Source organism: Pagrus pagrus, assembly GCF_965226575.1.
Source record: "Pagrus pagrus genome assembly, chromosome: 10".
Lineage (NCBI taxonomy): Eukaryota > Metazoa > Chordata > Actinopteri > Spariformes > Sparidae > Pagrus > Pagrus pagrus.
Window position 1 is genome coordinate 24,861,937 of NC_140194.1, and position 21,165 is coordinate 24,883,101.

The window sequence follows — 21,165 nt, forward strand, 5'->3', positions numbered from 1 at the left end:
CTTCTCAGCAAATCATGGCACGACTCAAGGTTTCTAACGACCTAACTGGATCAGTCGCAAAAGCACCCAAAGTGAACACACCATCAGAGGATCGATACATCAAGCTTAGTTCTCTGAGAAATAGAAAAGCAACATTGAGACTTTAATCAGCAGCAGTCCTGACCAAAGAAGGCTGTCGATTAGCAGTTTCTAAACCACTTCTCAGTAGGGAAAGCAACGGTGGAGATTTATTGTAAAGAGACGAACACGAGAGGGAATTATACCAGAGCGTTTCAAGCCCACAGTGAAACATGGTGGTGGGAATATTCAAATCTGGGGCTGTTTTGCCTTCTCTGGACACCTGAGCAGAACTGACTCCACCCTGACCAAGTACCACTCCAGTGTTCAGAGACATGTTACACCCTCTGGTTTGCATCTTTTTCAAAGACGATATCATGATTTGTGATGAAAAAAAAAAATAGTATTAAATTCTTAACAAATGCAAAATGGATGTATTGGTGCTCCGGCTCTCTTCCACAATCCAAATTCATGCAGGTTAGGTTAATTGGTGGCTGCCACTCGCCTAATATCAACTGGGACCAGCTCCCGCCTCCTGCGACTCAGCACGGGATAAGCAGGCACAGATAATGGATGAATGTATGTATGCATGTTTATGTCACACTTCGCAAATGTAATTGAAAGGAGCCATTTTGCATAACGATTACTTTTACTTTTGATACTTTATTTGTTCAGATCTATAATTTCTATTGTGGTTTTGTGTTGTTCATTTACCAGTAAAAGATTTCAATCCTCCTTCCACTGCTGCAAGCTGGCATTTAGCTGCACTGCCAGAAAATCTCAAGGACAAATCTGAAGTGGTATAACGAAAGCAGTGACTTACTTTAGTTCTTTCAGCTGCAAAACAAACATTTAAAGCAGGTGCAAGAAATATTTGTTACAATAACAATGGCTCACATGATTAGTTGTATGTGATGAGCTGACAGATTTGCTCAGCTTTTTGGGTTTACAGTCAACAACATTTGTGTTTTGTTTGACTCCCACTGCTCGTCAGCAAAAAAGCTGCAAAAAGGAAACTGGATGAGAGAGGGAGGAGGGTGACATGCAACAAAGGGCTGCAGGTCGGACTCGAACCCTGGGACAAGGCCTCTGTACATGGGACACCTGCTCTACTAACTGAGCTAGTGGGCGCCCCAAGAAATGATTTGTGAAGTGCAAAACTTCACACAACTTTCCATCAGCATGGGGGTGAATATATAATGATTTCATTTTGGATGAACTGGTCCTTTAAACTAGAGAGCCATCTTTTTCTCAGAAGTTAGTGAAGAATAAAACTTGCAGCTAAAAGGAGTTAATATTGGCTTTACTGCAGGACATGTTAAAAAGGTGGCGTTTGCTGCATATCAACTTAAAGGTGACATGTCAGTTTTGTTTATTGCTGGTTTCTGCTGCCCTAAAGTGGCCAAGAAATATTATTGCACATAAAGAATTTTTTACCAATATTGTAAAGGCAACATCAGCCCTGGACAGGTACAGGGTTAATAATGAATGGTCCGAGAACTGGCAAATTAATTCATACCTCAATTATTTTTGTTCAGTGATCCACAGCTAATTATCTCAGCCTGACCTTGCAGTGTAATTGATCACCACCAAACTCAGCCAATACTTCAGAGTAAACTCTGTTTGTACCTTCCTCCCTGTAATTAATCACCGATACAAATATATCAGACATTTAAAAGAACCAGGTAGACACATGGCATTTAGCGATCATATTTATTCCATTCCCGTAACTTGACATTTCTCTGATAAGGAACAACTACAATGATAAAAGACATTTTTAACATTCTGCATTCAATCAATGATTAAATGTCAGCGAAATGAAGTTACACAGATTAATTCTGGACATGTTCATGATCATTTTATACAGTTAGTGAATTATTAATTTACTAAATTAAACCCGTCAACATATGTCAGATAATGGCTTGTTATTTGAAAAGCAAGACTATGATACAGCTACTGCTCGTGCAACTGAAGTCCAACCAATCACAGGAGGCCTTCGTTCACACAGATGGACGGAGCCACTGTTCAGAGATCACATCAACAGTCTTAAGCCAACAAAGGACATACTGTGTACACTGAACCTAAATCATTTAAGAGATGAGCTGACTTTCCGCTTGTCTTTCCGAGTGCTGAGCTTAAGTGGCACAAGAAACCAATGGTTCAAAGCGGCCCTGAACAAGAGGGAAAGACCAAGTGCTTTGGGGGCTGTTTTAAAATAGACAAGAAGACTACAGTGAGATGAAACAACCACAGAGGCAGGGTGGAAGTTTATCAAGAGCCAACTTTATGCTCAGAAAAGAGTCTGAAGCTGAAACTACAGTTTTTGTTGCTTTATCTGAGGTCTACAGTACTTGTAGGAGGCTAAAATCAATTACAAGTACACTGCTTTTCTTTTCCTCTGTACACAAGCATGCAAAGAAAATACATCTTCTGTCCTCTTTCCCTTAACACCCATATATTCAAGCAGATTCCACAGGGATGTTTTTTTACTGGGAAAAGTCATCAATCATTGTCCCAATAAATATATAAGTGGCTCATTTACAGCTGGCTGAGTGTCAGTGGTTGTCTGTTAACATGTCAGGAGTTTTGTTTGCTTTCTTATCTTTTCTGACACAAAGGGAGAAGAAAAGAGGAGAGGAAATGGAGACAGGAAAAGTTTGTTGATTTGCAACTTAGTAAAGACTCAGCCAGCACCTTTGATTCAACTTTACGCCGCAATCTCCTCTCCTCCTCCCTCCACCCCCACCCCCTACAGACACCTCTCTCTTAATTCTCTCCTAGCTTAAGCCGGGCAAACTCGTTGGCAATCTGTAGCGCCTCCTGCATGCACTGCGTGTTCCTGCCTGTGGCCTGGGCGGACATATCCTTGCCGCCTCCTTTGCCGTCCAGCAGGGGGCACAACTCCTGAACCCACTCGCTGGCCTTCAGACCACGGTTGGCCACATCCTGGAAAAACAAGGGGTCAAGGGTGCGGTTAGATGTGTTCTAGGCCCAGCACACTGTACAACTGAATGAACAGGTGTGTTACCTGTGGGACTTGACACAGGCAGGTGATCTTGCCGGCGTCGGGGTCTACAGTGAAGAGCATGGCAGCGGTCTGAGGGGACTGTTTCTTTAGCAGCTTCAGTGACTCATTCAGCGCCTGAGATAGACGAAGAAGTGAAGGATGAAAAAGGAGGAGAGAAGGAGGGGGAGAGTAGAAACAGAGAGAGAAGAAAGAGGAAAGTCTCCTAATCAGCACTATTGATGTCTCAAGGTCAGAATTAATGGGCCACTGAGCTGATTTGGTCCCATGGCAATATAACACAAGGAGATAAGCTATGAGACTGCCTGAGAAAATGTGCAATACTGCAGAGATAAACTGAATTTTAATACTGTTTGCACTCATTTATTTTTGTTCCTGATGCAGATGAAGTCTTGGGGTTTGGATTAAAGTTTTCTTCTTGTATGTATATGTAGGGTCTTGATTCAGCTACATTATTTCAGTCTGTTTTTCAAAACATATGATTTTGGAGGTAGTTTAAAGTCCTCTCACCTTAGCAGAGGCTCCGGTCTCCATCTCCATGATGAGCAGCGGTTGGTTGGGGTTGCTTTCAATCACCTCATTGGTCTTTGCCAGCACTCTGTTCTGGATTTCAGCCTTGTAGTTGCGGTCCAGGTCATCCATAACCTTTTTCAGGCCCTTCAGGGTTTCCCTCATCTCGTCCTTCTGCCACTGGGAGATCACAGCGGTGCCTATTGACTACAAAGAGGACAGACATGTTGACACCACCACACAAAGTTGTTCTGCTGGGATGCTCTTTGCACAGAAATGCAGTTTACCTCTGTCATGTCAGCGATCTCCTTCTGGATGTCCTTGTTCGGGGCTTTCTGCTGCTTCACCTTGTCTCCCAATGCGGACAAAGACTGGTGCAGGGAGTCGGCTTTCCTCTGGGCCTGGAGAATGTGAGACACGGAGGCATGAAACATGGGCAAAGAGCAAAAAAAGAAGCAGAGTGGGGGAAGTGAGAAGGAAGATGAAAAGGCAAAATGGAGAAGAAAAAAAAGATACAGAGGAGGATCAAACAGGAATTGTTGTCTAAAAATAGTAAAGATTAATTTGCCCTCAGGGCCTGGATAGAAGGGAAAAATGCAAAATGCTCCCATCTACCTCCAAATTCGGCAAAAGTAAAAAAAACCTGCTTCATTAAACTTTCATCACCGGGGTGCTTTTTCTTACCAGAGACCCAAATAAGTCATAGTTCCTCAATCTGAGACACATCCTCATTTAATTAGGTTTTTCATTCATGAGTGGCAAGAAAATGTCTGACTATTTGACCATCAATATGCCAAAATAAGTAATCATTTCATTTTAGACAGACGTGCACTGTAGGAATGATTTATCCACATACTTTTCTTGAAATCTTGGCTTAACTCTTTTCTGTGCGAGTGTGGGTGGATGGTCGCATATGAACACAATATTGGAAGCAAGCGCTTGAGGTGTGTGTGTGTGTGTGTGTGTGTGTGTGTGTGTGTGTGTGTGTGTGTGTGTGTGTGTGTGTTGACCTTCTGGGCCTCTGCTCCTGTCACAGCAACAATGCGGCGGATGCCCTTAGCGATGGCCTCCTCTGAGACGATGACAAACGGCGAGGCGTGACCCGAGTTCTGCAGATGGCTGCAGATAACAGAAAGCAACAGCACATTATGAACAGTGTTATACAACTGTGGGAGGCAGCTGAGAGGGAGAGGGGTGAGGAGAAGGAGGAACACGAGCAGGAGAGAAAATATGACAAAACAACAGCGGTAGGAATAAAAGGGGCTCTTTGAAGTGGCTGTAGATTAAAACAGCATCAAAGACAACATCAGTGTACTCAAGAGGAATATTTTAAAACATTAAGCAGCATAAAATGGTCGGACATGCACCGAAAAAACAAGCTTGATGTAAATGTCTCCTCCTGAGCCAGCTTCAACACCTGTGCACATAAAATACCGCTCGTAAATCATTTTGACTCAGACGGTAAATGAAATTAAATAAAAATTCCTGCTATAATTTATGTAAGAGCAGGGACGTCTTGGCATTCAGGTGAATTTTACAGCCACGAGCAGACACTGCAAAAGTCAGTGAAGCAAGTCTAATCGTTGGATTGAGCTCTACAAAATGTTCCAAGCCTTCTCCGCACAGGGACACGGCCGTCTCACCATGAAGGCCCACAAATCCAATTAATGGTTTCCACTTTACACACCACCACAGGGCACATCTGATACTTCTGAAAACTCCATGCAGATGAAGTCATTTAGTCAGAGACGTCTTTACGTCTCCATGTTTATGAGAGTTATGTTGTTATGTTTCTGCTACTTCAGTCCTTTTCACAAACATTTGAAACTTTACAGAAACGCTATAAACAAAAACTATCATCCTGTGTAATGACACACAGCTACTGTCAGGAGCGTGTAAGTGCAGAAGCAGATAGGCTGAACCGGGATGAAGCCACGTGGCAGCAAAGTACAACAGCACTACAAGCTAGATGAAGCTAACTGTAGCTATTGTACCTCATCGGCTAGACTTTTTGAGTGAACACAAAAATTCATGGAAATTAAATTGAATTTAATTCAATTTAATAGCATTATGTTTCTTTATGCTTAATAAAACAAATGACAGACAAAGTCACAGTCTGATCTTGAAATCAACTGTGACCAAACAGGCATTTACTACGTTTGGCTTCATCAGGCACAGCTGAAATTAAATATTGCACCCATAACTTAATGGCCCAATGGCAATATACACTCAGATACTGAGGATAATATTGTTATCTTTGCTGTGATATTTTCTGAAATTAGGTCGTCTCTGCTTTAGACTTACATCTAAGACAGAGAACAAAAAGTATGAATTTCACAGTGTGTTTTTATTTCCCACATCTCTTTTCCGAAAACAAAAATCTGTCACACCTGACATTTGGGATTATAAATGCTTCATTGTTGAACCAGGACTATTCATAAACAAGATGTAAATGTTTTGTTGTCATGTAGTTTTGCAGAACTTATTTGGTCAATCCAACCAAACGAAAATGCAGAGTATCTATTTGCACCATGACGGACCAGTTGGTATCCTCTGTCACAAGTAAGCAGAAACTAAATGAGGTATCATACTCACGTTCCACCACAAAACTCAATAGAGGTGAGAGAACCAGCAGCGCTCTCGGGGTCCTTCAGCAGCTCCTCAACGGGGATACCAATAGACACAACTCGGACAGGGTCGGGGTAGGTCTCATCGAATACGGCACGCAGACCCTGAATGGCCTTTGCTTGTGCAAGAGGGGCTTCCATGGCATAAACCGGCTGCAGAGAGCAAAGTATTGGAGAGAAAGCACTGTCAACTGAGGGTTTAGATGGAATTTGTATTCATATCTATTACCAGATTGAAGTAAAAGAAAAATCCAATGTTATAAAAGAGGCAAGGCCATGTATAACATCAATCAGGTTTGAAAGTTCAGTAGTAATATTTCTTATTTCTTTTTCAGGGAGGCCAGAAGATGTTTAGTTAGTTCATCAACATCATTAAGATAAATACAAAGACTTGAACTATCTTGTGTGTGTTCCACTGACCTTGGCTTCTCTTATCAAGGCACAAGCGATCTCCTCAGTCCGCCGGACCTCCCCTGTGCTCAGGGCACCTTTAGCAGTGAAGTCAAAGCGTAGGCGGTCGGAAGCGACCAGTGAGCCCCTCTGGTCTGCTTCCCCCAAAACCCCCCGCAGGGCGAAGTTTAGGATGTGTGTGGCGGTGTGGTTGCTCATGATGGGCCTACGACGAGCCTGAAAATAATAATAATTGTTGGATAAACAAATCAGAGCTTAATCCAGAGCCAATAAACCAGACAGAGCACAGCAAAATATCCTGAAGATGTGTCTTTTAACTGACCAATAATGAACAATATCATTTATGTAGTATTCTACATATGTTCTCACCTCATCTAAACGTATGGTGACCTGGTCTCCAACCTTCAGCGTGCCATAGACCGTCCCCACATGGAGAACGTACCCTCCTCGGACCTGTGTATTCTTCACTGTGAACTCCATCCGCTGCAAATAAACAAAGACGGATGGCGAGACAACGTGGTTAGACATGTTTTTTTTCTTGCTGATGCATTGTGTGTTTCGTTGTAGCATTTGGAGATTAGATTTACATATATTAAAACTCGTGCTTCAAAATGCCAGAAGTGCTTTGATGATGTCAAACATGGAATAGAACATTGAGTCTTATCAAGGCAGAAAATGTTCCCTTCAAAATTTTTTGAAATCAATATCATGACGAATACAAAAGACTGACATCTGAATAGACATCTTGACAGATGGTCTTCTGCAAACTGTGATATGAATGTGTTTTCATGCCGATCAGGTTCTCACCCATGAGACAGATGAGAGCAACTTATCATTTTTCACCTATTCTCTTGTCCAAACTGTTATTTTGTTTGGCAGTCTCTGTCGACTGGCAGACGGGGTTTTTTGCCTGCAGGCATTATTTCCACCAACTATCAGAGCCATCAGTCCAGCAGCCCTGATTCCAAAAAAGTGCGGAGGCTGTAGAAAATAAATAAAAACAAAATGCGATGTTTTGCTTTTCTTTTTTTTTTTTTACCTATATGAGATTGAATACAGTACCTGGACATTGGACATTGTTTTACCTGCAATGTGATCACTGTGTAGTTTTGGGAAAAAGCAAATTACACTCTGAAAATGAACCTAATGAGGGCTTTCTAATGCCTCAGACCTCATGATTATTTTATTTTATAGCTACTTAAGCATTTTATTGTTTCTATACTTGTCCTCGTGTTTTGTATGTATTTGTATTTGAATGTACCCGCTGCTACGATAACCTAATTTCCCTTCAGGGATTTATAAAGTTATCTATCTTATCTATCTGATGTTCTCAAACAGCGTCAGTGGAGCTCATTAAAAACCACTGAGAAGCACACACACATCCACTTACAACTTTTTCTCATTTCAACACTTACATCCCCTGTGCCGTCGTCCTCTCTGAGCATGTAGCCCTCGTCAAATGTCTGTCCACCCTGCTCAGCGTAGAAGGATGTCTGGTCCAGCAGCACACCGCACTCCTGACCTGTGGTCACTTCATCACAGAAGGCGCGGTCACGGCGCAGGGCCAGCACTGTTGCTGAGGTCTGCTCAAATTCTAGACATGCAGACAGGATGATGGTTAGTGCGTGAATGTCCTGAAGATTCAGCCACTGAAGCTCAACTTTGAGTCTGTTGTGAGAGTTGAAATCACTGACCGTATTTGCCGTCTCCATCAGCAGTGTATTTGTATTTGGGAGAATCATCTGTGGCGGGTATATTTTTGTTTCTCAGGTCTTCAATGGCGTAGATGTCCAACATGATGTGGTCCTCGTCTCCTGCGCCCTTACCCTGGGACTTCAACTACACACACACACACACGCACACGAACAGTGTTGTTGGTTTTTTTCCAAAAATAGCATACAAGGCAACAACACTAGAGTGCAGAAGTGTGTGCACTTTCACAAAAACATGGTCCCAGCCACTTGTCTAATGATACTAAAATTTCCACCTGTACAATCTAATGTGACTCAACACATCATCCTATCTTTGTAAAGCTTGCAATGATCAGTCTGTGTTCTCACCCTCTAATGTTCATACTCTTTGAACCCACATCTCTCTGACAATATCAACAAAAGCAAAGTTTGCAAGCTTCACAAAGGATTTACTGCAAGTCTATTGTGTTGTATAAATTAGATTGTGCCTAATAAACTTGAGTCTATATGACAGGATAAGGAAGAAATATAAAAGCATAGTGTGTCGACTCCCCCATCTGGCAGGGAGCAGACTGTCTAATCATCATGTATATGGGCAGTTCATTGTGATGTGTTGGACAGCAGTCTGAATCTGCATAAAACTAGAAAATAAATCAATCGCTTTGCAAAATCAAACAACAGGGGATTAATATGGTGCTGTAAAGTAGATAAAGGTTTATTTAAACAGCAGGTGCATGGCTACTGATTCTAACTTACAGTGCAATACTAAACAGCGCTGACGCAAGGCAAAATGACATACCCCTGGGACACAAACCACTGTTCAGTGAAGTTTCCACTCACAGAAAAGTCTGGCCAAATTCAAACAATCAGTAACCATTTCCTCCACCCCTCCTTCCACCTCCTCACCTGTGCTGCCTTCTTCTCTTCTTCGAAGGCAGCCAGGTCCACGGCCATGCCTTTCTCCTCTGCGATGAGGGAGGTCAGGTCCAGAGGGAAGCCGTATGTGTCATACAACAGCCATGCCGTGTCACCTGGAGACACAGACATCAAGAGGAAAAAGGAGAGGTGTTTGTCTGAAGCAACAATGACAAACAGCTTATTTTCAGGAAGACGGATGGAAACAGACATCTAAAACAAAGATTACAAAGCTAATTTAAGATAAGTAGACACACAATGTTTATACTGTCAAACTGTGTCTGTAAGCAAGAATACAAAAGTGCAAAGAGTGATGGAATAAATGGAGTGATTAATATAAGGATACTTTATCCTTTTAGCTACATTGGCGCCAAAATCCACCTACAATTATGTACAGTATCCCCTATACTGTTGGTGGTGCAAAAAAACAGGACAGCAGGTGCCTTTTTTGGGCATGTAAAGTATATATTGACTTGATATCTCCCAATCTCTTTTTTTGATGTTACTATTTCTACATGTAATCAGATTACATGTTGCTGCTCCAGCCCAGTGCTTTAGTGTGCTAGAACAAAGTTGCAAACTTTGTGAACTGCGGATAGTCCCTACAGATGCCTTCACTGCCACAGAGCTCTTCTCTCAGGCTCTTTCTCATGGCTCTGAATTTTAAAAAATGCATATTTGGAGCTCCCACCTTCATTATTCATTAGATGAGGGTTCTTGCAGGTCCCTGCACTACAACATTGCACTGGCACGGACAAAAAAAGATCCATTTCAGAGTGTAATATCAATGCTGATGACCTCTTTGTTTGCACCTCCAACTACATGGCAGATTGGTCACCGTGTGAAAGAATATACATGACATGTTTTTATGTACAGTATATGCATTTATTAATGTCTATATACTGTACAGCGTGCTTAGATTTATATTTGACAGAGATGATGATTTGTACATATTTAAACAGTGTTTAAACTATAAAATATAGAATATATATCTTCTTGGTGATGCCTCAAGACTACTCCTGCCAACTATAAATGTTATTCTTATATAATGATGAAGCCATTATTTTGATCAATAGATGGGTAGTTAGATGTGGAAAGCTCAAAGTCACAAGTGTCGTTTCTGCATTTCCAAAAATCCAAGGACGCTGTGTTTGACTTGTACTTTGGCACTGGCAGCAGGACACAACAATTTGTCCATTTTAAATATTGAATACGAAAGATTTGAGACATCACGTATGATGGTCAGACACATGAGTCAATGAAGGAGAGAGACCAATCTACAATGCCAACAAATGTATTCTTATGGGATTAAAAGAAAAAAAGAAATGGAAGGAGGGAGTGACAGAGGAAAAACTGAAAAGAGTAAGTGCTGTGGGTGGTGAGCAGTGAAATGAAGTAGAGTAAGGTTTAGAGGATGACTTTTAGATAACTTAATATGCAGATTGATATTTAAATACATATGAAAAACAAAGGTAAAGGTGTTAGCTCGACATGTAAACGGTAAGCAGACTTGCATTTCTATAGCACTTTTCCAGTCTACTGACCGCTCAAAGCGCTTAACAACACTCGTCACCCAGTCACACACACATTCATACACTGATGCAAGGTGCCAACTGCACATCCTGCTCAATCATGCTTCGACATGCAGCCAGGGATTCGAACCAACGACCTTCCGATTGCTGGACGACCCACTCTCACCCAGTGGTGAGTGGTAACGCTTCACACCAAGCGTGTCTCACCTGGGATGATCTTGCAGTCTCCCAGACTCATGATCTTCCTATCGAGGATACGGCGTCCCCTGCTGAGGGTTTTGAGGAATTGCACTTCCTCCTCGTTAATAATGTCTTTCACCATTTCTGGGTCTTTCTTCAACTCTGGGAAGGCATCACCCTGAAGAGTGAGAGTGAAAGAAGACAGGGTGAGAGAAGGATGGGAAGGAGAAGCAGAGAGATGAGATGGGAGAATAGAAAAGTCAAAAGAAGAATAGTAGAGAGGAGATGGAGTGAGAAAGAAACTCAGATGTCACCATTTAAATCACTTGTTGTGAAGTAGATGTAAGAACTTATTATTGTGTTCATTTTTTAAGATTTTTTTTAAATCTCACCAGGGACTCGACCACCACATCCACCAGAGTGGCGAAAAAGCCTTTCTGAGCTTCAAGCTTCTCATGGGAATAACGGACAGCACGACGCAGGATCCTCCTCAACACATAGCTAAACATGGTGGAAACAACAAAACATTATGATGTAGTATAGAACAGTTCAGTGTTGCTCATACACAAAAATTACAGCATTGTGTGCTCCACTGGCTACAGATAGTGTCTACGCTTATATTATTTTAGCTTTGTAATTCCCTCTTTTTTCTTGCTCTAACATGTCTCACCCTCTTCCTGTGTTGTCAGGCCGACCGCCATCTGATAGGGCAATGGTGATGGTGCGGGCGTGGTCAGCGAGCACACGGTAGGCCATGTCAATACCGTCAGCGTCCTCAGCACCTACTTTACCGGTGTAGGGTCGAGCACCTGTACCCTGAAATTAAATAATATTTTAAATGTTTATTAGATCAGTGGCTCCCAACCTTTATTTTTTTCTGATGTATGCCCCCAGCCTTTCATCACCACCACCACCCACCATGCCCAAAATGGTTCAACTGGGTGGTGTTTAAAGGTCTCACTTCAGCAGATATTGTACAGACATTTTTTATACGTGGTAAGGTGATCTTAGAATTATTTTTTGTTAAGGGTAGGTCTCTTTCTGCAGTTGCAGAAATGGTTAATGTTTAAACCATGCATCTAGCTTGCTTGACTTCATGATCATCTGAAATCTGATGATCTTACTCAAGCACATGTTGTTAATATATTATAACAGACTCGGGTCAGTGGGAGGTGTGTCCTACAGTATGCAGAAGACCTACCTAGGCTTAGTCTATTGGATATTGTGACAGTAAATATACTAAAGATCATCCTCACCCATTTCTAATCTTTTTTTCTGTTTATTATCCTCCTAAACACAAAGTGAAGTAGTTATTCTTACTGAATCACAATTTGTTTCTTATTATATTTTTGACACATACGCTTGGTTAGGAATCACAGCATTATATTTATTATGTTTCTTACACCACCTCAGGAGGGGATTTGGACCGCATTGCTGCTGCATAAGTCCATTATGAATATAGCTTTTACCAATACAGCATTTTAACACACAAGTACAATCACACAGCAGAGACCATTGTGGTTACCTTGAACCGTACGATAAAACAGCAAATGATTGGATGGCTGGGTGTTCTACTTCTCTACCAGCAAGAATTATTACAGCTAAAAAATGCAAATTGTCTAATGGCAAAAAACAGACATTGACAAAAAATTGTCAAGGAACCAGATGCTTCAGGCTCTTAAGTAAATTAGTCTGTGACCTCATCAGACCTGCGATATTCTGCATTAAAGTGTACCGGCTTGAAAGTGCAGGAGCTGAAAAGTATGACTTCCATTCAGTTACACAAATCTGGGGTATTTCCGTACCTTCTGAATGGCTTCAAAGTACGGGATGAAGAGGTCAGTGTCATAGTTGGACATCTTGTTCTGCAGGACGGACACCAGGCGCTCCAGACCCATCCCTGTGTCAATGCTCTTCTTAGGCAGAGGCTTCAGCTCAGTCTCAGACTCTCTGCAAAAACAGGATCACATGTTAACTGATCAGTATATGAATGTATGGACTTTTGACAGGTAGACTTGCAGATGGAGCTGGAGTGCATGTGCTGGAAACATGATTTGTTTAGGAGTTTGCCTCTTCAGTTTGTTAAAGGAGGATCGAACAGTTTTGTTTGGTTCAAGTCAAATTTTGGATTATTTTGGATATTCTATTTTTATCACAACATTATTTCTGTCCTGGTCTTCTGCCAATCAAATACAAACATGTCAAACCAGATTAAGGTTTTACACATCCTAGTAAACAGGTTTCTTGTTTCTATTGTAGAGCTCAGATGATGATAAGGTGTGTCCAAATTCCATCAGCTGATCAAAATTTATGGGCAGGCTCATGTCATCACAAAGCCAGTGATCATTTGAACATTCTTTATATAGTCCACTGACCAGGTTACAGGCCTGTATGCAGAGCAAGTTTGTGAGTGTTTTGTTCACCTAACTGATGATCAGAAATAGCAGCAGAAAAATAACTATTCAGTTTCCTTGTAAGAAACATGAGCAAAAACATTTCGAGCAATCGCCTGCATGGAGGCTAAAATCAACTCTATGAACACTTGATTTAGTTTGGTTTTAGGTTTGTCTGTTTGGTTTGAATTGGTTGAGCTGTTGTGTTCCTGCTTCAACTAATAATCACTTATTCCTAATGAGTTCTTCGTGATATCAGAGAACATAAATAGACGCATAAACAGCCAGTAAAACTGCCTGACTTGCCGTGAGTCAGCAGGTCCATGTGACGCTGATGTTGCAGGAAGACAAGAACTGTCCATTGAATTCATTAGCCGTCACTCCATATGCTTTAATGCTTACAGCTCTTTGTTCTTTTGTTTTTAATGACTTGTTTTGCCTCAAAACCATGACCATGAGTTGTTAGCATGAAGGTACAGACAAACACAATGAACCACAAAGATTTAACATTTTACCGACAATGTGGCTGGAGAAATAAATTAACTTCTTTGTTTATTCTGTTACAAATGGTCCACACAATGCTAGAAACAGAGATACAGTAGAAACATCTACCTCAAAAATCGATTAATTAGTGCAGACAGACTGTAGATATAAAATCTTTTAACAGACCCTCATTAGTGTCTCTGTGTTTGTCTGTTACCTGTTGAACTGGATGAACACCAGGTTCCAGATTTCCAGAACATTGGGATCGTCCATGTTCACCAAGTGAGAGGCGTCCCTTCCTCCAATGCGGTCGTAGTGGATCTCACTGCAGGGGCCACAGGGACCGGTGTCTCCCATCTCCCAGAAGTTATCCTTCATGCTGCCGGGGAGGATACGAGCCTCCTCCATCCTAAAGAACGACACATGAGCAGATAGAGAGGATCGAATTACAATCAATTCTATTGGAAGGTAACAATGAGGTTGTGTGAAACTTTGTTTCATGTATGAGGTCTAAAAAGAGGTGGAGTCATGGTGAGGGAGAGAATCTTCTAGGCCGTTGTTGTAGGCAGTGAGGTGGCTCAGTGGGACTGGGGGAGGAGTACGCAGTTCCACAGGAAATGATCACACAACATCACCCAGTTACTTCAAACAGGCCCACACAAACAGTAGACATTCTGCAGCATTCATGCAGAGCTAAAAATACAAGATCTATGACAAAGAGCTGTAAATGATTTGTAAAGGAGGGATCGGGTCCTCCCAGGAGATAAAAAAAAAAAGGAAATCCCAGCGGGCAGTCATTATTAAAAGTTGCTTAGAGAATCCCTTAAGGAAATGCTCACCCTAGGTCGATCCAGATCTGTTTGCACTCCAGGTCGGGCTCCAGGCCTGCTTCAGCGCTACCCCCGAAGTAAGTCACATAAAGACGCTCTATGGGAATTCCAAACTCCTGGGTCAGCAGATCCAAGGCCATCTTACAGGCCAGTTGCTGCAGAGCGAGGTGGGAAGATGAAAAGAGACAGAGAGGACAACAAGCCAGAAGCGTAAGAGAAAGTATCTCCAGTGTGGTGAAGAAAAATAATTGTTTATGATTCTAAATCAATACACAAATCAATTATTGAACATAAATGATGCTAGTTTCTGAATGGTTTCTCCAAACTGAATCAACGTGTCGAACAGGTCAGAAAACACAGACCTACAAACATACATAGCCATCACGTGTGGCTGCCATGTTAGAGGAAAAATAATCCACAGTTAGGATGCATTTCAGATGTAATATTTTCCTGGGGAAGAGATGGCCATTACTTTCAGGCTCCTACTGATAGTTTTTAATTACGATTTTTTTAGTTGATCTGTGACCGCAGAAGTCATATCTGAGTTGTAAAAAAACAAAACAACACACGTAACGTTCTGTATCACCTCAGCACAAAGAAAGTCATCATTTTTAATCACACTAGATCAAGCTTTAACTAACAAAACAACTCACTCAACCACAGTAAGGACAAAAGATTATTGGGGTTTAAGCATCAATCGGATCATTCTGTATATAGATTACCACTTTCTCTTCATATCAAAATAAAGAGCACTACAGCAGATGAAGTAGGGCTAGAACAATAAATCTGCCAGGCCAAAATATCGACCAATATATATATATAAAATTTAGGAAGACAAAAACAGCGTAACACCTTGAAGTAGTCCCCAAAGGACCAGGAGCCCAGCATCTCGAAGAAGGTGTGGTGGTAGACATCTTTACCCACGTCGTCCAGGTCGTTGTGTTTGCCTCCTGCACGAATACACTTTTGGGTGTTGGCAGCACGCTGCAGCCTGGCCATGGGGTGGGACGGATCGATGGTATTGAGGAAGATGGGCTTGAACTAAATGGGATGCACAAGAAGCAAATTTATGAGTTGTGTTCTATTAAAAGTTTGCAACAAGAACCTCATAATTTCAACAGAGTCCAGATGTTGTGAATGTTGGGTATGTCTAAAAGAGCCAGCCTGAAGGACAGAGGTACAGATAGTAGTTGAAGACTTGGAGACACATAGATAGTGTACCTGGTTCATGCCAGCATTGGCGAAAAGCAGTGTGGGGTCATCCAGTGGGATGGTGGCTGACGAGTGGACATACTGGTGCTCATGGCGACGGAAGAAGTCAATGAACTTCTCGCGGATTTGAGCTGCACTCAAAGAGGAGTCCATTCTGAATCAGCTCTTCGAACAAAAACACACAACAGAGGAAATTATAGACTTTAACCATCAAGCATGTTGAAAAGGGCAACTCTAGTGGGTAGTTATGGACATGGAGCGTTTAATTATGCTCCGTGTCCAGTAAAATTGTTGTGACCGTGTCCCAAAGTGACAACATCAACACTGCTATGTAACTTACTAGTACAGCTAACAGCATGGCAAATAAAAAGACAGAGACTAATCTGAACATGGGGTAGCAAGGCCTAGGTATAGGGGCAACATACGGAAGACATACAATTTGGTCTGGTTAAAGAAAACCGTTCTAAAAATTGATTAAAACATCCAAAAAGTTACACTGTTGTTGAAATTTCTTTTATTAAAACCAAAAATGTTGCTTTTTCTCTGTTTGAGTTTATTGTATGTTAATAACTGCAAAGACAAAAGCATATCGAGTGTGGGCTCCCACTGTGCACTTCTTCCTAAATGTGATTCTGAATCTAATGTCAAGATTGGACTGAGCCAGCGCTTACTTCAAGGGATGGGATTTCTGCAGAGCACAGCCTAGGGGAGTTAAAGACTTAGTTGCCTTGTCAAACCAGTCATGTCAGTCAAACCTGGTTGAACTTCCATGTGATAAACAATGACATGAACATGAACATTGGTTGGTGCTCTTCTGTCACAGTGTGGCTTCTGCACCTCCCAGGTTATCTAACAAGGTTACCAGTGGCACTACAAAACAGTTTTTAGATTACCACAGTGAGGAACATTACTACTTAAGTAATTTGGTCTTGTTTTTTTTTTCTCATTTCCATATCCCTTTGTAGCCACCACTCAAGTCAGTTGGTAGGGGGCGTGTCCTGACAAGCTGCCTTCGCAGAGATGCTCTACTCTGTAATTTCCCTTCAACAAATTGGCCGTTGGCTCTTCTCATAAAGCAACACCAACTCAGGAATCCTGTGAGGCAGCTAATGTAAGTCGTGTCACGCTGCAGGGCACTGCTTTTAACGGATTCTGATGGAGCAGTTTCAGAGCTGAATGTGTTCCAACACAGCACTGGTATATTACTTCAGTGCGTCCTCACTGGAACATTCAACCTACAGATGATTTCACTTTTGTCAGGTTCTTTGTATCATTTTATAACACAAAATACAACTTAACAACAGCCATAAGACTTGATAAGCAATCACTTTTTGATGTCACCTGACATTGCATGAAGCAAAATTTAAGCCTTTACATACCCAATTGAGAATAATTTAGGACTTGGTTTGGATAACCATGTGCCATAACTTGGTATCAACGGTAAGTCTTTACCAAAAGGCAGCACAGTTTGATTCCCATCAGTGAATTCATTGTGTTAACTAGCAAAGGAAACCACACAGCTGATGCCTTCAGCTCTCCGGGGCTCAGGAAGCAGACGGTAAACAACCACTGTCCCTATCCTGACTACCAAACCACCCAACTGACAACCAGAGAAAGCAGACTCATGTGGGTAATGGGATGGAAATTTTTAGCCTCTGTGAAGAGTTAAAATAAATAACAGTGTGTCAGAGGAGACTTCATCAGCAAGACAGAAAACAGGATACAATAGCGGCTAGAGTGACAAAGGGGAAATTGTGGGCGAATTGTGCAAATGTAAGGCTGCAAATAAGGACACAAATAAGGAGGACAAGTTGGTCCTTACTTGTTATCACTAAGCTAAGGTGGGTGATAAATGCTGAGATTTATGTCCACTGTATCTAACTGTAAGTTAGTCCGTGGAGCAGGCTGTGTTTTGTCTCCAAAGCTTGGCTAAGTGATTTCTATCATTTGGGGGACTTTTAGTGAGCACAAATAAAGACTTAAATGAGATATATCCGCAGGTCTTAACACTAATGTTACAGTAATTCTCAGAGGGTTAATTTACTTCTCTCATGCTGATTAAAACCAGTTGTCCCATGCCACCTTTAAACCTCTGCTGTAAACAAGCGCACAGGGTATTGGACCATAAAATAGTGGCATTTACATCAACATAGACGACACCATTACTCTCAGCCTGTTTCTAAAAAACAGCTTGTTGCATTATCAGATCGTCAGCTGAGTGTAAACTGCTATGTTGGGCAAAGGCATTAGCTTGACAAGCTGACGTTAGCAAGCTAAATCTTAGCTAGACAGGCTACCTCTATATAGTCAACCTGAGAGAGACATTTTAACACACAGCTCTAACCAAAAGTCTACTTTACTGAATGGTACATTAAACGTTGTTTAGTCTACTATAACCTGAGAAAGTGATAATACTCACAGAAGTCGCTATTCTCGCAGAATGAATCAGTAACAGCTCCCAAACACACTGCTTTAGCCCACGCCGCTCGACCAGAAAGACAGTGCAGAGCTACTGGACACGCCCACGGCAGCCGCCCATTGGTCAGGCCACACCGGTACGTCGACAAATCTTTATCTCTATTGGACAAGCCTACTGTCAATCTTAGCCGAGCCCGCCACATCAGTGGTACCAACTTCCCTGACTCGGCTGATGCAATTGAAAAGACACCGGTGTCACTAGAGATACTTGCCCTGCTTGTTAAAGAAATGTGGTGGAAACATATTCGTCAATAAAAATAAAATTAGATCTTATGTTAATAATAATTTATAGTTGTTATTTGTATTAGTTTGTGTCTTTAGGTTTTAGCCCATTCATTATGAGACGTACAACCAAGTTTGCGATATTTTGTGATTTTGTGACATAATAATCATGATTAAATATTATTGCTCATTACTGCAGCCACACACATATGAGATTTTCTATCTGATGTAGTTTCATGTAATGCCACGCAATAGCGGAATCATTTTCTCTTGTTGTTGTGTTTCCGGCGGACATATTCAGCGGCGGACTAGTTCACACGCTGCTGTTTGGTTCATTACATTTCACTGCACCATGCCGACTGACACCAAACGTGTTCGCGGCCCAGAAGTGTCTCAGAGCCCGTCTCTGTTTCTGTGCGCGCCGGCGGGTGCTCTCCCGTCGCACTGCCCCAGAGCGGACGGTCGGCAGCGGGATCAGGTGGACGTCCGGCCCGTCTTTGTCCGCTGCGGGCTGGTGAGCCAGGCTAAAGGGTCCGCGTACATCGAGGCTGGAAACACCAAGCTGATGTGCTGCGTTTACGGCCCCAGAGAAACCGAGAGGAAAGATGAGACCGACATGAAATGTGGAAGGTATGTAGTGATTTTTTAAATCTATTCATTCAATTTATTTGACTCGTGATTTATTGACAAATGACTGTGTAATTTATGTGACCAGCAGCATGTTAACTCATATTAGCAGGCTTCAGATGGACAACTGTCAGTTGAGTGATCTTCAACTTATTATCAAGATGTGTCAAGACAAACTGAAACATGTAACATAAAACTAAACAACAGGGGTTGAATGGCCAAAATTACATCAGTGGAAACTAGACCAAGTAATAATTATTCACATATTACACATAAATAAACCCTGGTCTGACCAAAGTACTTTTGTTTCTGTCAACTTTAAAGGCCGGTAAGAGCTTCTGGCTGCATTATATTCCAGGTGACATCTTGTCACCACCATTTAAATAAAATAATTGAAAAAACGAATAGAAATATTTTCATTTAAAAGTGGTTATAACCTGTAGCATCTTTACCATGTACTGTTATTTATTATCATTTTGAATCATGTGAGTCTGAACTGGGTTTAGCTGGGTTTGCCCTCAAGTGTCCACATCCCTTCTTCATGTTATCCCCTTGAAGTGAACAATGATGTTTATGTTGCTGTGATGGATACTGTAGAAAGAATACAAAACTGTCTTTCTCTGTCTGTCCAGGTTGACGACTGACATGCGTTTCGCCCCATTTTCCTGCCTGGAGAGGGGCTCCTGGATTCAGGGAAGCCAGGACAAAGATTTCTCCCTGATGCTGCACGAGAGTCTGCAGCCAGCCGTGTGCCTCCACAAATATCCCCGCTCCCAGATCGAGGTCAACGTGATGGTTCTTGAGAACAGCGGCTCAGTTCTGGCCCACGCCGTCACGTGCGCTTCTCTCGCTCTAGCAGATGCAGGGATCGAAATGTATGATCTGGTACTTGGTTGTTCCATTCGCCAGGATGGCACCTCTTACGTGGTTGACCCTACTTACAGAGAGGAAAACAGCTGCAGCTCAGTCAGCAGCGAGAACCAGGGCGGTCTGACTGTGGCGTTCCTCCCCAGCCTGAACCAGATTTCTGGGCTGCAGTCAGATGGAGAAATGGCAGAAGAGACTCTGACAGCTGGGGTTCGGACCTGCATTGAGGGATGCTATAAACTGTACCCAGTCATTCAACAAGCTCTGGCCAGAGCGGTGCGCAAGGCTGCCCCCCCGCCATCAGAGAGCTGAGAGACTCATTAGCCAAAAACTGTTTTTTCATAGTTTTCTAGTTCTGTTTCCAATCCTTACTTTCACAACAAGACCTATTTTTCTATGTTGGCTATAATGTGCTGTAAGTGAAACTTGATAACACAGACTTCTGAATTTTCTTATTAAATAATTTAACAGTGTGCTTTGGGCTTGAAGCTTTTTCTTGACATTGGAGAATTTTACTAACATTGGAAAGGGAAATCAGATTTCTTAGCTGGTATAGTTCCTGAATGTATTGTCATGATGCAACCTACTAAATGCAAAAAAACAAAATAAATTCACTCTTTTTCAAATGGTCAGACTTTATACGAACATCCCAGTTAGATGTACTAACAGGAGGTCTCAACACAGTCGTGCTGTTGCTCTGTCATTAGCTTTGCTGCAGGTTAAGGTTGAAAGCCAGGCCACATTGTCCTGCTGGTTGGGCCAATGCCATCGGGGAGTGCCAGTGCCATGAGGGGGTGTACTTGGTCCACAGCAGTGTGTGGATGGGTGGTGTGTGTCAAGTGGCATCCACATGACTGCCAGGACCCACGGTTACCCTGCAGAACATTGCATTGTAACGAGATAATCAGTGTTATTTGTCCAGTGGTTTTATTGTTTTAGTTGATCAGTGTATGTTGCATCATCATGCTATCACCTCTGATCACACACTGGGCAGGAAAATATCACATAAACAACATTTTGTTTCTATATCTTAATTGATTTTCTCCTAAACATGCTCACATACAACAGACAATATACAGTCGATCATAAATGACCAAAATGGAAG

The 21,165-nt window shown here is 42.0% G+C and overlaps 2 protein-coding genes across 2 annotated transcripts; one reads left to right on the top strand and one right to left on the bottom strand.

Moving 5' to 3' along the window:
* Positions 1 to 1,751: 1,751 nt before the first annotated feature.
* Positions 1,752 to 18,373, bottom strand: aars1 (alanyl-tRNA synthetase 1). Its single transcript, XM_084364258.1, has 20 exons — positions 18,286 to 18,373; positions 15,876 to 16,031; positions 15,507 to 15,695; positions 14,664 to 14,809; positions 14,042 to 14,233; positions 12,754 to 12,898; positions 11,619 to 11,764; positions 11,341 to 11,449; positions 10,976 to 11,126; positions 9,228 to 9,352; positions 8,325 to 8,469; positions 8,046 to 8,224; positions 7,000 to 7,113; positions 6,640 to 6,846; positions 6,188 to 6,372; positions 4,603 to 4,711; positions 3,880 to 3,993; positions 3,593 to 3,799; positions 3,086 to 3,199; positions 1,752 to 3,003 (listed from the first exon to the last, which is right to left on the bottom strand). The coding sequence occupies exons 2-20, from the start codon at positions 16,017 to 16,019 to the stop codon at positions 2,824 to 2,826; spliced, it is 2,901 nt and encodes a 966-aa protein (XP_084220384.1). The 5' UTR covers positions 16,020 to 16,031; positions 18,286 to 18,373; the 3' UTR covers positions 1,752 to 2,823.
* Positions 18,374 to 18,853: 480 nt separating this feature from the next.
* exosc6 (exosome component 6) lies at positions 18,854 to 20,533 on the top strand. Its single transcript, XM_084363507.1, has 2 exons — positions 18,854 to 19,196; positions 19,826 to 20,533. Exons 1-2 carry the CDS (start codon positions 18,919 to 18,921, stop codon positions 20,370 to 20,372), a joined length of 825 nt encoding a protein of 274 aa, XP_084219633.1. The 5' UTR covers positions 18,854 to 18,918; the 3' UTR covers positions 20,373 to 20,533.
* The last annotated feature ends 632 nt before the right edge of the window (positions 20,534 to 21,165 follow it).